Raw genomic sequence first — 15,132 nt, forward strand, 5'->3', positions numbered from 1 at the left:
GAATGAATGATCTGCTCAGTCTTCTTCAAGACGAGCAAAACAAAACACATGCAAGATGCTGAGGCGAGGAATGAATCTGAGTCACGGGGAATCTATTATAAGGGTAGGGGCATGGAGTTGGGAAAAACGAAAATTAAGAAAAGGCATGAGGCATAATAAAACAAATGAAAGGAACAAAAAAAAAATCCAACCAGACATTGCCGGATTGGATACCGATACGGTTCAATGACCATTAGGTTATTGAGCCATGACATCAACGTAGCGACCCTTCTTTCTGCCTCGGACGGTGGTGGCCCCCTTGCGAGCTGTGGGAGCACTCAAAAGATCATCGATAGATTGGGCATGGCTGAGGGAAGAAGTAGGTCTAGGCGGAGTGGACGCCATGGCCCCGCCAGTAGAAACAGATCGTGGCATTGGCGGAGGGACAGCGAGTCCGGGGAAAGCAGGACTAGACGACAGATTCGCTGCATCACTCGACGACGATTGGGGTCGACTGCCAGACGCGGCGGACAATGGAGCGGGGGGAGGCGGCATACTACCAGAGCTGGCCCGGCTAGGGGGCGCAGAGCTTCGTGGAGGCGGTGGTGTAGCACGGACGGCAGCACTTGAACTGGGATCCTTCTTGTTGACCCATTTTTTGAGGTCATTATCGTAGTAGAAGGAACTCTCCTCGCCTAGCTTGGCTCTGATAGGACCACCGCCTGAATTGTCGGCGTCCTTTTTGGCAGCTCCCCCGAACCATCCACCAAACCAGCCCTTCTTTTGAGCTTGCTGTTCACCGCGTTTGGCTGTAGACAATGTTAGAAGTAGAAACTAGTGAAATGAGGGAACACCACTTACCATCTTCTTCGGCCGCCTTTCGGAATGCTTCGTCTGCCTTGCGATCATTCTCTTCCTTTTGCGATAGTTTCAGGTTTGCTACTCGAGCAGCGAGATCATCATCATCGTCGCCGTCCATGAATGACTTTTTAGGCTTTGACTCCTCTTCCTCCTGGGGTTCAATTTCCTCAGGAGCGAGGTTCATGACTGGAGCGTAAGAAGGAGGCTCATATGAATTAGGAGCGGCTGGGGGCATATAGCCAGAGTTTTCAGCTTGCGGCATGCCAGGTGGGCCTTGGTAATACGGCGACTGACTGTCAGAGCCGTTTTCCTGTCCAGGTGGTTGGTAAAATAGACCATTCACTGGAGGCTGGGTGGCATCAGCCGGTGATTGCGTGGCATCCTCCTTTACCGGAGCCAGAGGCACATAAGACTGCTGAGGCGGCGTGGGCTGGTATGCAACATTGCCTGGAGATCCATACATTGGTGCTCCCGGGAACGTCGAGTCCACTGGGGTTTCGGGTTCCTGCGAGAGTCTACGCTGTCCAAAGGAAAAGCCACCAGACACGGACCGCTGGGAATCCATCGAGGACCGACCACGTAACTGTTCCGGCGAACCATTGGCTGCGTACTGGTTGGATGGAAGATATCTTGAGGAACCAGCGGCCGGCATTGCGGCGGGCGGGATTTGCTGCGTCCCTGGTCCAGGGTAGGAGCCGTATAGATCCGATACAGATGGTGATCGGCTCACAGTAGGTGTCCCGGCCACGTTGGCAAACGGTCCAAAGTCTGAAACCTCGCCTGCCTTGCCAGAGCCTGTTGAAGCTGCATCATTGTCATCACCAACAACGAAGCTATTGAAGCGAGCCCACATTGACCCAGACACCTTTTCCATACTGGGCTTTGAGATCCAAGATGAAGCTCCATCACTGGCAGCTTGACGAAGGCGCGCCGATAGCTCATCAATTTCCGTAAACAACTGCTGATGATGATAAGGAGAGGGGCGAGTGGTTGCTTTGAGAGATGTAGCAAATGCGTCACAATAGTTCTGCGCCTCTGTCTTGCGTCCACGATCAGCGAGATACTTGGCATGCATAAGCTTGAAGGCTAGCAGGTGCGGCAAATTGGCTACTGGGGAGTTGCCCAGGACAGATGTAGCAAACTCATAGACCTCAGTTAAGAGGATAGAATCATCATCCAACAAGGAACAAGGGAGGCGCTGGTGATCAGCACCAAGAAGTACAATGTTGGCCTGTGGATCATCGGCGCCACCGAAGACAGCACCGCGAGAGAAAATGAAGCAAATGTGGGCAGCCTCCGTACGGCCGTAAGAGGCCAACAGGTTGCCAAGAGCCAGCAAAGCTTGGTGATCTTCGGGGCTGCGGTTACTCAATACCAAGCCAAGAGTATCCCTCCAGCTCTCGAGCCCATCAAGTGCGTTCCTAGAGGCACCCTGACCACCTGCTTTGCTGATCAAATGATGACCAGCCCGGGCAGATGGTGGAACAAGCTCGTCAATGCTCTCCTCAACATTCCCGGCAAATATTTCATAAAGAGCTGCGATCGACTCTGTTTTGCCTCCGCTAGATCGAACTTCACGTCGGACAAATTCTTGAACTACCTGCTTCCAAATATTTTTCTCCATAGTAGAAGCAATCACCATTGCGTGGCCCCAAAGGCGCCGATCGACGGCAGCCCAAACAGCCTTCTCTCGCTCACCAAGCAGTAAGTGGTTGCGGAGTTCCTCGCTCCACCGGGCATCGACAGCATCTGGCTGAGATGGAAGGTCAAATGCTTCAGAACCACCCTGCGCCGGAAAGTAAGAATCTGCGGTTTGAGAATCCGCAAGATTCGGGAAAACGGCCTGGCGTAGGGATTTCTGAAATTCAGGTGATCCTTCAAAAGTACCATCATTTTCAACCAAGATCTTTGCGACCTTCCAGAGCAAAATCTTCTCCTCGTGGCGCTTCTGGATATCAGGCTGCTGTGGGCTGAACCCGGGTGTTTCCTCGTTTTCAAAAGCCGCAATTTTGCTAGAGAGCCATGCCAAGACATCTTTCTTCTTGGACTTGGCCTTGAGAGGACCAGGATGCGGCACAATGGTTTCGCCAGTCGGTAGCCATGCATCAATCTGAGAATGCTTAGGTTCACCAAGCGTAGGCTTTATCATAGGTGTTGTTACACCAGCAGAATAACGAGGGATATGCTTGGGAAAACATGACACCACAGCTCCGCCAAATCCAAACTTGAATATGGGAGCACCCTTCCAACGTTGCAAAGGATCTTGCTCTTGACCATCAGTAGGAACAATGAAAGCAAGCTGCTGAGAAGCTCGAGAAACAGCCCGAGCACGACTTGCGGCCGCTTGCTGAGGTGCATACGGGTTCGCAATCTTGGTCGGCGAGCTCGACCCGTGTACCGAAGCTGGACGGGGTAAAGTGTCAATGGGCGGTACATATGCTCGCGGGCTGGTCAACTGCTGGCCAGGTGACTGAGTTTGAGACCTGCGAGGAGAAACAACTCCGGGCTCGTTTGCTTGGGCATAAGGCTGAGCATCGGCGACGGCAGGATTAGGAGCGTAGGTGTTGTTGGGTGCCATACGTTGAGTAAATTGATTCATGTACTCCTGAGGTGCATAACGGCCCTTCTGTTGCGAACCACCAGGCGGACTTCCAGCTACCTGGCTTGCAGCATCGGCAGAGCCATTGGGCAACTGCGGAGCATAAGGCGACCCTTGATCGACACTTTGGCGCTGACGAGGCGGAGACAGATCAACAGAAGGCTGAAGGGATGGGGGTTGAAGCGGCGGCGGCGGAGGCTGCTGCTGAGCACCATCGGGTTGATACGAAACTTTTTCGTGGTATGCCAGAGGGCTTGATGTACGGGGTTGGAAAGGCAGGTTGGTACCTTGACCAGGAACATCAAGCGGCTGAGAGGCATAACGGTTGCGACCAGCGGACAAAGGCGGAGGCGCAGGCGAGTATCTTGGTCCCGAAGAAGATTTCCCTGAAGGTTGCAGAGTAGGAGGCATAGGAGAATACCTTGAGGTGGCAGGAGGACCAGCAGGCGCACTCGAGGCTAATGCTCCAACGGGGCCATACGGATCCAAGAGCTCTGGCGGCTGGAGCGAAGACTGGAGAGGAAGGGCGCCAGTGGAAGCCCCTGGAGGAGCAGGCGCTGGACCTGGTAGGGGTGCATATGGGCTTTGCGACGTCGCACCGACTGATGTACCAGCCAACGCGGGACCGGAAGGTCCTGGAGTATACCGCCCTGAGCTGGCAGGCCTAGAACGTGGGGGAGGCAATGGAAGCTCCTCAAAGAAGTTCTTCGGTGCGGGCGGAGGAGCGGCTGCCGCAGGGCCCACAGGAGGCGTGGACGCAGGAGGAGCAGCATATGGGGTAGAGCTTTGCATCATGTTACTCCCTGGAGGTGGTGGCGGCGGCATGCTGTTGTCCACCTTCGGAGGGGTAGGCTTATGAGTGAGAACAGACCGTCGAGGCCGAGACAAGTCATCGGGAAGATCGTAAGGAGACTTGTAGCCTTCTTTTGACCGCTCAGCGAAACTTTCTCCTCTGCTAGTGACTGGATTTGGCGGCTGCTGGGTATAGTACGGTGGAATGCTGGTATTCGTGGGCGGTGCTCCTGGGAAATCCATACCTCCCACCAAATCCGCCGTAGATGGTTGATGAGGCGCATATATACCAGGAATGGGCCTAGGCGGAGTTTGCCGCTGTTGGGGTGTCTCGAAAGGACTATTCAAGCCAATAACCGCTGGGCTCTGGGGTTCATGATGGGCTGGCTCCGGGAGATCATCTTCCATGTCATCTTCCAGATCCAATGCGGCTTCCCAGCGAGCTGCAAGGTCATCTTCCTCTGCATCGCTTAACTCTGCCTCCCATCGTGCAGCAAGATCTTCCTCAGATGGTACAGGCACGCTGGGCTGTGTTTGAGGTTTCTGCGGCTCAGAGGTCGCGGCCTTGATAACATCTTCGAATTGGGCCGCTGCCGAGATATCACTTGTCGGGGAATTAATATCGAATCCAACCGATTCCATCACCTGGTCTGTGCTCTTGCGAGTAAGGTGGAACGGCTCTTCAATGGCCTCCGACGGTTTGGCGGAGCTAAAGAAACCCTCTGCATCATCATTGTCATTGACAAAAGGATCGTTTGCCACAGTATCGTTGCGCACTGCATGTTCTGGGGTAGCTGCTGGACTGTCTTCCTCTAATAAGGGAACGCCCTCTTCAAATCTCGACTCCGCTTCTGGTGCGAAAATCGGTTTGGTCTGGGTTTTGAGTTGGTTGAAAAAATCATCACCATCGGAATCCAATTCTCCGTCGGCTTGATTTCCCCAAACACCACTGCCATCTGCACTTGCATCCTCAACAGGTACATCGAAGTTCATTTGCATAGAAGCAGTCGACTGTACTGGCTCATCGAAGATGGTTTGATCTGCGAGTTGATTGTCCTCATGCGGGGGCGCTTCCTGCTCCGTAGAGGACGCTCCGGTCCATGAATCTACGGGGAGGGTTTGTGTAGCCTGTTGAGAGACTTCGCTAGGCGAAGTCCTCTCCCTAGCAAAATCAGCCTCCGGTGAGATAGGCGTTAAATCAGCATTTGCAGACAGCAGAGCGGAAAAATCGTCTGGCCCTTCGCTGGACTCGAACACTGCGGTGACGGACGAAGATTCCGTTGGAGTTGTCTTGGATTCCAGGGGTTCAGCCGACGTTTCTTCGGCTGTTTGAGATCCTACTGGATGAGCTTCCGCTAGTATATCTTCAATAGGTGCAACTTCGCTGGCGGCTTCCGCTTCAGGGACTTGTGATTGACCTAGAGGTTCCTCCACAATCGGATCTTTTGCCAGTAACTCCGAGAAGTCCACTGAATCATCGTTCTGCGCAAAGATCGCATCAGACCCACCGCTCTCGATTTGCGGGACTTCAGTGGCTATGGGGGGGTTCGGGCTCGTTAGGCTCGGATTGCGCGGTGGCTATATGGTCGATGGGGGATTCAAGAGGGCCTTCCCGGATGGAAGTTGCGCCAGATTCATCTGCGTGATCAGGAATTGCCGGACTGACATCGCTCTGACCATGGTCTGCGGTGTCATCAAGGCTCGGGGGCACATCCGACAGAACGGAATCCAAGGATGTAAGCTCTGGTTGAGCAGCTGGCGTGTCCTCAGGCATATCCCACGCAGAATAGTCGTCATCACTGAGCGGCGATTTCACGTTAGATTGAAGAGGTTCTTGCGCGTTATCTGCGACCACGGTGTTGGATGAAGCAGCTTCGGTTGCAGTCGCGGTAGGCCCGTGTAGGCCACCTTCCGGTAGCGATGCTGGATTCCATGCATCGGCGCCTTCGCCAGGTGATGATATTTGCGCCATGATTTGCGTATCAGGCCCTTGGATTTTGGCTCGAGTCGGGGAGGTCGGAGGTTACCTGACACGTCTCTCCAATGACGTTCAGGGTCAACAATCCCAAGTAAAAAAGATATCAAACTCAAGAATCCATTAAACGGCGTAACGAAAGCGTGAAAGAGAAAAACAGGATATTAAATTAGAAAAGAAATAAACCATGAATGCATCGAGTCGCCGGACAGCCAAGAAATGAACAAGGGTGAATGTCCCGAAATCGCGACGCCCCAGACTGACTTGCTCTCTGTTATTGGCCCCATTTGGGGGCCTGACTCAGCATCGCTATAAATGGTGAAGGACAAACATTCTTCCGAATTGAACACCGTTGCAGTGCACCACGTGACAGAGATTTATGCATGATGAGATAAGCATATGACATAACCTCCCTCTTGTGCAGTCAGGTGATGCTGCAGCATCGCTGGCGTCAGGCAGTCGCGGTGCTTAAATTATTTCCCACGATTCATAGGCATATTATTTACCATTGAGGCCCTCGCGCATAATTCACTCACTCTCAATTTTCCTATCGGGACTTATTGTCCAGGGCTTCCCTCGAACCCCTTGAACTTTCATTCCGTCCCCACTATGCTGCCGCGTCACTTCAATGCCGTTTGAACCGCCGATCTCAAATCCTCTATTTGCCGCCACGCCGTGCCTCAAATCTCAGCTCATGAGCAGCTTACTGTGAGGCTCGAAGGGCATCACGATAAAGATGCCTTCTTCTCCAGACTACCTTCATCCCTTGCGAACAGACGACCCCGATGACTTCTCCGGATCCGATGACGACTTGGACCTCGAGGAGCTTGACCCCAACACTGCGCCACCACAAGCAAGTCGAGTTTCTCGAGACTACGCGAGTCGCTCACGAAACTATGGACCAGGAATAGCGCTAAGGAATTTGCGAGTGGGCGTGGGTAGTCCTTGGCGGCGAAGTGCGTCTGGCCGTGGGGACCTGGAGGAAGACACAGATGCGCTGCTGGAAGAACATGGTGAGGATGGGATTCGCCAGTCAAATGGGAGCTCTCGAAACTTGACGGATGCCGACGCGCCGCTGCTGGATCGGCGGGGCTCCATCCGTATGTTCAATGACGAGGAACAATCTAAAAGGAGTCGGCTACGGTTGCCTCATCTCAAAGGCCTGGGATTCCTACAGAATATTTCAGATCGACTACGGGGAAACAATACGGAGAACGAAAATGCGCCCCCCGTGGAGTCCTTGTCGGCCAGCACCAGTCTACCAAATACCCACCTAACATCGTCTCCAACGCCAAGTACACACCCTGGAGCTTTCTGCCGCGGACCCTGTACAACGAATTCTCCTTTTTCTTTAACATATACTTCCTTCTTGTGGCACTTTCCCAAGTTCTTCCCATGCTCCGAATCGGCTATATGTCTTCATATATCGCACCTCTCGCCTTTGTGGTTTCTATCTCGCTAGGCAAGGAAGCACTGGATGACATTGGGCGACGACGGCGGGATGCTGAAGCAAATGCAGAAGAGTTCACAGTGGTGTCTCTCGAAAGAAATGCCATCGACGTTATTAAGAAATCGCGAGACTTGAAAGTAGGAGACGTTCTCAAGGTTCGAAAAAACCAACGCCTGCCTGCGGACGTGGTGATCCTCAAGAGCGTTTCAAATGACTCTGGCCCGTCTCGCCAACATTCATTAGAGGTACCTGCTCCTGGAGCATCTGCAGATCTACTTGACGCGGACAACGAGGCCTCGGGGCCGGCTGCGGATGCTACATCCAATCCGATTGAGGTTTCGCCTGCCAGTGATACATTCATCCGTACCGACCAGCTAGACGGTGAAACTGATTGGAAATTGCGCGTCCCTTCCGCATTGTCACAATCGCTCTCCTTCAACAACTTCAATCGCCTGAAGATTATTGCAAGTCCTCCAGACCAGAGAGTCAACGAATTTGTGGGCACGATTGAAATTGGACCCCCAACTGGCTTTTACGACGCACATGTGGACAAAACATCCAGCCAATTGCAGAATGGTCCATCCCAAGTTGACGATAGCCAGAGTTCTAACTCAGCACCCTTGAGTATCGACAACACTGCGTGGGCTAACACTGTCCTTGCATCTAACACCATCACATATGCTGCTATCATCTACACCGGTTCTCAAACGCGAGCCGCTCTTTCCACTTCCCCTTCGCGGTCCAAGGTGGGCCTATTGGAGTATGAGATTAACAATCTCACCAAGATTCTGTGTATTCTCACTCTTGCCCTCTCTATCATTTTGGTAGCGTTTGAAGGTTTTGAGCCAACCAATGACAAGGTGTGGTATGTTGCCATTATGATTTACCTGATTCTATTCTCAACTATCATCCCGATGAGTCTCCGAGTCAATCTGGACATGGCCAAATCTGTCTATGGGCGGTTCATAGAGCGTGACAAGGATATTCCAGGGACCGTTGTTCGGACTAGTACAATTCCGGAGGATCTGGGGAGAATTGAATATTTGCTCTCTGACAAAACCGGGACTTTGACCCAGAATGGTGAGTACCACAATTTTCTCACATAATCAACAACTACTGACTATCAACGCAGAGATGGAATTGAAGAAAATTCACGTTGGCACTGTTTCATATGCTAACGAGGCAATGGATGAGGTTGCATCTTTTATTCGCCAAGGCTTTGCTGGCAACGCTTTGACGACTCCTTCAACTGTGTTCGGAACCCAGGCTGGCCAAGGAGCTGCACCTCGGACACGACGAGAAATTGGTTCTCGAGTCCGAGATCTCATTCTGGCTCTTGCTCTCTGTCACAACGTCACGCCTACTACCGAGGAAGAGGATGGTCAAAAGGTTACCAACTATCAGGCGTCATCGCCGGATGAAATTGCAATTGTCCGATACACCGAAGAGGTTGGCCTGAAGCTGTCTTATCGGGATCGACAAAACATTGTTCTCGAATCCACTGACTCTAAGCAAGTGGTGGTTCGTGTTCGCATACTGGACATCTTCCCTTTCACATCTGATAGCAAACGAATGGGCATCATTGTGCAGTTTGAGCAGGAGGAAAATGTTACTGAAGCGGAGAGCAACTTTGAACCCGAAATCTGGTTTTACCAGAAAGGTGCAGACACTGTCATGTCATCAATTGTTGCGACCAATGACTGGCTTGATGAGGAGACTGCCAACATGGCGCGCGAGGGTCTACGAACTCTGGTTGTCGGACGCAAGCGGCTTTCGCTACAACAGTACCATGGATTTTCCGCCAAGTATAAACAGGCATCTCTGTCCTTCCAAGATCGTGACGCTGGCTTGGCCAAGGTTGTCGGTGAATACCTGGAACGTGACCTAGAACTCCTTGGTGTGACTGGTGTCGAAGATCGCCTGCAACGTGATGTCAAGTCTTCCTTGGAACTGATGCGCAATGCAGGCATAAAGATTTGGATGTTGACAGGCGACAAGGTTGAGACAGCGCGATGTGTTGCCATTTCTGCCAAGTTGGTATCCCGTGGTCAGTACATTCACACTGTTTCGAAGGTGACAGATAAATCTGCCGCCCAAGAAGCACTTGATTTCTTACGCAACAAAACGGACTGTTGTTTGCTGATCGACGGTGAATCCTTGACGTTGATGCTTGGTCCTTTCCGCACTGCATTCATATCTGTAGCAGTTCTTCTTCCTGCAGTAATTGCATGCCGATGCTCACCGACACAGAAAGCCGAGGTCGCCAACTTGATCCGTCAGCATACCAAGAAGCGCGTATGCTGTATTGGCGACGGAGGCAACGATGTATCCATGATCCAAGCTGCCGATGTTGGAATTGGTATTGTGGGTAAAGAAGGTCGTCAAGCCTCTTTGGCTGCCGACTTCAGTATTACACAGTTCCATCATCTGACCAAGCTACTAGTCTGGCATGGCCGGAATTCGTACAAGCGGTCTGCCAAATTAGCACAATTCATCATGCATCGTGGTTTGATCATCAGTGTATGTCAAACAATGTATAGCATTGCTGGACATTTCGATCCCAAGGGTCTTTTCATCAATTGGCTTATGATCGGCTATGCCACTGTCTACACTAACGCACCGGTTTTCTCGCTTGTTTTCGACCGAGACGTGGATGAGCGGCTTGCCAATCTTTACCCAGAGCTATACAAGGAGCTGAAGACTGGCAAGAGCTTAAGCTATCGTTCGTTTTTTACCTGGGTTCTTATCTCGGTTTATCAGGGAGCGGTCATTCAAGGCCTGTCCCAGATCTTACTGGACACCATCACAGGCCCCCGTCTGATTAGTGTCTCCTTTACGGCCTTGGTCCTTAATGAACTGGGTATGGTCGCCATTGCCATCACCACTTGGCACCCAATCATGATCATCTCCTTACTGGGAACGCTGCTCCTGTACGCAGGTAGCGTTCCTTTCCTTGGGGACTATTTCAATCTCAGCTATGTCATTACTCTCGACTGGCTCTGGCGTGTCGTTGCCGTGCTAGCCGTTTCATTGGTACCTGTATGGGCTGGCAAACTCATCAAGCAGTCCGTGAAACCCCCTAGCTACCGCAAGGTACGTGGCTGATCTAGTTTGGAAGGATCAATGGTTTCATTTTGGCATTTTCTTCTTTTCTCCCCATTTTCCTCATACCTACCTCTCATATGATCATGGTAGAAATACCTGACGATCCTGTATATCTACTCTAAGCGTATTTTGCAAAGCGCATCAGGCGTTAGAACTTGAAACTTTTATTCTCATCTTGGAAAGATACCTGGTCTCCCCGAAGTCATTCATATATAGAAATTTCCATTCTGAAAAGGTCACTGTAATTCGCTACCGCACTCTGGACTTTCTTAATACAGCGTGGTTGGTCTTCAGCGCACACCTCTCTAAATCCTCAACCCTAACTCTTGTGGGAGAGGGAAATGCTTGCAAGGAGGCTTCTTTCCCTATCAGCCGCTTCACCTGGATAACTTGAATTGGTACAACTCGCTGTTTCCAGAAATTGATAGGAGTGTCCTGCCTGGGAGGAAATGCTCTACGCCGTCCCTTTTCGAGATGTCCAAGGGCAGTTTCATTTCGAATCATTCCAGGTGGCCTTCTTAGCCGAAAATATTCTCTATATCTCAGCACCTGTCCAGATAACAGTTTATCATTACATACCCTGTTCTCGTTTGGTGCTTTGAAAACGACTCTGGCTTCACGGGTAGATCAATCAGGTCCTGAAGAAAGTTCAGAATATCTTCAATTTCGTCAAGACTGCCGTTATCTGTATTCGAGTCATCTTCGGATTCTTGTTTGTCTCTTTGTCCAGCTAAGGATTTATAAGCATCCCATCGAAGAATTTCACAGAGCTGCTGTTCAAAGGAGCCACCCACTCATCCTGACAAATGCCCCGACCAATTTTGCTTCATAATCTCAGCCCAGCCCCCTAGAAGTGTAAAAGCACCCGCAGCACAGCCATAACTCACTCCTGAAATGGGTCTTATCTCTGAACCTGGGACATGAGGACGAGCCAGATCATTGCTCTCTCACTACGCCATGCTAAGTTAAAGGGCTTGAACGGATGGCTGCGTTCATTTTACAAATATTATTTTAACAGACCCGTTCTCAAGAATTTGCTTTTTTCACCCTTGATGTGATCTGAAATAGCTCACGGGGCACGGAGAAGATTCCTCGGATTTTGTCTTTTCCACTGTCAAGTTCCCTATGAACCTTGACCAGAATAATCTGTATAGGCGACATTTTCCGTCCAAATTTGGCATGCATCTTCACGATAGTCATCTGTCTCCATACCCAAGTTCAGATCTTCGTCAGTAGCATCAAAAACAAAATTCGATGTTGATATGTTATACTCCTGCCACTCAAGTGACGGACTCCGATCTGTCTGTAACATTAGCCCCACCAGCTTTTCACTCATTATAACGGTCAAACCTTAAAATTGGACCTAAACAAACCTCCTGACTTGTTTGGGTCTCTTCTCGCTGCAAAAGCAATCCACCGTCCATTCATTTCCATCGACAGAGCCACATGCCCAGAAACATTCTTTACTGGTGGATAAAACCGAATGGGCGTAGTGAAGCCCCCGGGCAATCCCATCTCATACGCTAGCTCAGCTCCATGGTTTGCAAACCCAGGATCCAGGCCATAGAAATATTGGATCGGGATCCCGGTTGTGGCTGCTTTGAAGTGGAAGCTGTACGTCGGCAGACCGAGCCTAGACCATAGCTGGGCCATATACCTGCGAGGCGCGTGCGAAATGTAATCACCTAGCAGGGCCGCGGCACGGCGGTACTGAGAGCCGCAGGGAAGATTGGCGGCGCTCATAACTTCGCACCAGGCGAAGTCCGCTGGAAGGGAGTATGGTGGTGCTTCTCCTAGCCCGTCTTCCGGATAGAGATCTATGAGCTTCTCGATGGCCGAATCTTGCAGGAGAGGGAAAATCTTCTCCAGTAAGATCTTAGTCTCATTTGTTGAGTTGGGAAAGTATCCTGATGCCGTCACTCCAATCAGACCCTCGTCCGAATTACTACCCAAAAGGAGAGGCACACGAGCACACTTCCCATCACGAATTTCCCAAGCAGGAGGTCCCTGTAGAAAGTCACCGTCTATGACTGGACCCCATCCCACTTCCAAATTTCCTTCAAGAGGATACAGATTATACAACGAGGTCCCGCGAAGACAGTCAAGCTTGTCCTTCGCCATAGTACAATTAGCCCCTGCCACCAGCCTATCAAACCCAGCCTGCATCTTCTCCATTTCCGGCAAAGCAGCCCCTGTAGCGAAATCACTGACTGCAATGGCGCCACTGAAAAGCTCAGTGCCACCATGGCCCCCATAGGCAATAAGTTGCTGTACAACACTAACTCCGCCTGCAGACTCGCCCCAGATTGTCACTCGGGACGGATCACCATCAAATGCAAATATATTCTCCTGGATCCAAGCCAGGGCCATTCGCTGGTCTTTAAGTCCCAGGTTAGTCACCCCGGCATCTAAAGCCTCCTGTCCCCCTGGAAATCCGAGAAAGGAAAGACGGTAATTGATCCCCACAGCTATAACGGGCTGTTCTTCCTTAACAGATCGTTGCACAATATACGATAGATTCCACATTGGATCTGCAGAAGATCCCTGGTGCAGGCCTCCCCCGTACATCCAAAACAGAACAGGAAGGGGTTGGGCGTCATTTTTCACTGTTTCTTTGGAGGGTCGGATGATGTTCAGATTTAAACAGTCTTCACTTTGGGTCAGTCCTAAATTTCGTTGGAGCCGAACCCGTAGCATGTGTTTCCGTAGTGAGAAGCGTCAAACGGAGTGTCATCATTGTAGGTAACATTGATTGGCTTGGGATTGTCTAGTCGCGGGGCTTGGGCGTAAGGAACCCCAAGGAAGACATCCTGCTGGAAAGAGGGGAGTTGAGTGCCTTGGATGGTTCCATTGCGTGTATTAGCTGTGGGTAACTAGTGGTAGATCAGTGCTATAAGTAAAGACAATCGATGCCAAGATAAACAACCAAGTTAAAGTTCCGCATGACTTGTGATTATCAATTTATGATGTTTATCCTGTCACCGAGTGCAGAAAGACTCTCATCCTTCTTGAATATTGTATTCCTTGAAACAGAAAAGTTCAATTTATTGAAGTATGCAAGGGGTGGCTTCGCAATGCCATATATTTGCCATGTATGTCTCACGCGCAACAATCGTGCATACCATCGGCTTAGATCTGGCTGTGAACCTTCCTTCATTCGCCCCCACCCCTCTTCCCCCACAAGGGTTATTATGGGCCAATTTTAAATATTGCGGTAACCCTGTACAAGTAATTGCACTGCATTATGCTAGAGGCCGTTCGACCCGGAATGTTCCTTATGCTTTATTACGAAACTTGAAATGCATTTGGGTTAAATAGTTATGACTGTAGGGTTTCCCATAAGCCTGGACCAAAATCTCAAAGCAGACCATCCCCTAATGTTAAGACGTTCCCTTCCTCAAGATAGATTTCCTACCAATCTGAGAGGAGGCAAAGAATAGCAGTCACCCGCTCAAAATTACTGTCCTATATTAGCATTTATTACCTAACAAACTTAGATCAGATACTTACAACGGCCCGTGTAGCCCTCCATACCACTAGGATAACGCACAATTGCGCGAATACGCGGACTATTGTAAGCTGAGGTGGAATCCCGACTTTCTCAAGGCTTTCCGGATGCAATACTTGGTTTATAGTCGCTGGTAATGTCGGCACCAGCAGCGCAAGATTCGACCATTGTGCAACATTCCGTAGCCTTGGAATGAACAGAGCAACTGCGCCTGATATTTGAATAATGCCGGTGACAACGTTTATTGTTCTAGCATATTCTGCAAGTGATTTCGGAACGAGCTGGTTAAAGAATTCCCGATGGGCAAAGTGCACAATGCCTGCACCGGCGAATCCTAGACCAAGCACAGTGCGAGTGTTGCGGATGGGGTCAAATTCAGTTGTCATGACTTCCTGCAGTTGATCGTAGACTCTTTGTTTGCAAATAAACGGCAAGAGTGTGGTGTAGACTAGATCTTGATTTCAAATGAGAGTCCAGAGTAAACATAATGAAAACAAGGGGAATGTACAGGATTAAGGTTAGAGTTGATAATTCGAGTCGCATGACGTTGACTAGTCTGCGGAACTCCGCAACGGATACGGGATCACACTCCCGATTTCGAGATCACGCTCTCGATTCAACCGCAAATCATTTAGCATGATCAATACGATCAGTAGCCTGGCCTCTTTGAACCGATGTTGTAGTTCAAATTTCAGGGCTACAATATACCGTCCAAGAAATGGTAGGCAATACTCATGTGAGATATATTTTCAGAATGATGTTGCAGTGGCAGCAGATGCAGCTTTGTTGAATTTACTTATAGCTGCCTAGGTAGGTATTAGGTAAGGTATACATAAAAGAGCTGGCATCACTTCTGCTGACAT

The 15,132-nt window shown here is 50.4% G+C and overlaps 4 protein-coding genes across 4 annotated transcripts; 1 reads left to right on the plus strand and 3 right to left on the minus strand.

Moving 5' to 3' along the window:
* Nucleotides 1–237: 237 nt before the first annotated feature.
* Nucleotides 238–6,203, minus strand: sec16 (COPII coat assembly protein SEC16; the record flags this gene model as incomplete). The annotated part of the gene is made up of 3 exons (XM_057111677.1): nt 238–788; nt 841–5,809; nt 5,898–6,203. The coding sequence occupies 3 exons, from the start codon at nt 6,201–6,203 to the stop codon at nt 238–240; spliced, it is 5,826 nt and encodes a 1,941-aa protein (XP_056976414.1).
* Nucleotides 6,204–6,942: 739 nt separating this feature from the next.
* N7484_001258 (aminophospholipid-translocating P4-type ATPase NEO1) lies at nt 6,943–10,761 on the plus strand (the record flags this gene model as incomplete). The annotated part of the gene is made up of 3 exons (XM_057111678.1): nt 6,943–7,349; nt 7,394–8,736; nt 8,789–10,761. 3 exons carry the CDS (start codon nt 6,943–6,945, stop codon nt 10,759–10,761), a joined length of 3,723 nt encoding a protein of 1,240 aa, XP_056976415.1.
* A 1,123-nt stretch (nt 10,762–11,884) lies between these two features.
* N7484_001259 (uncharacterized protein) lies at nt 11,885–13,287 on the minus strand (the record flags this gene model as incomplete). The annotated part of the gene is made up of 2 exons (XM_057111679.1): nt 11,885–12,060; nt 12,135–13,287. The coding sequence occupies 2 exons, from the start codon at nt 13,285–13,287 to the stop codon at nt 11,885–11,887; spliced, it is 1,329 nt and encodes a 442-aa protein (XP_056976416.1).
* A 140-nt stretch (nt 13,288–13,427) lies between these two features.
* N7484_001260 (DoxX family protein) lies at nt 13,428–14,655 on the minus strand (the record flags this gene model as incomplete). Its single annotated transcript, XM_057111680.1, has 2 exons — nt 13,428–13,634; nt 14,272–14,655. The coding sequence occupies 2 exons, from the start codon at nt 14,653–14,655 to the stop codon at nt 13,428–13,430; spliced, it is 591 nt and encodes a 196-aa protein (XP_056976417.1).
* Nucleotides 14,656–15,132: the final 477 nt, after the last annotated feature.

Source organism: Penicillium longicatenatum, assembly GCF_028827895.1.
Source record: "Penicillium longicatenatum strain IBT 33135 chromosome Unknown contig_1_segment0_segment0, whole genome shotgun sequence".
In the NCBI taxonomy this organism is placed as follows: Eukaryota; Fungi; Ascomycota; class Eurotiomycetes; order Eurotiales; family Aspergillaceae; genus Penicillium; species Penicillium longicatenatum.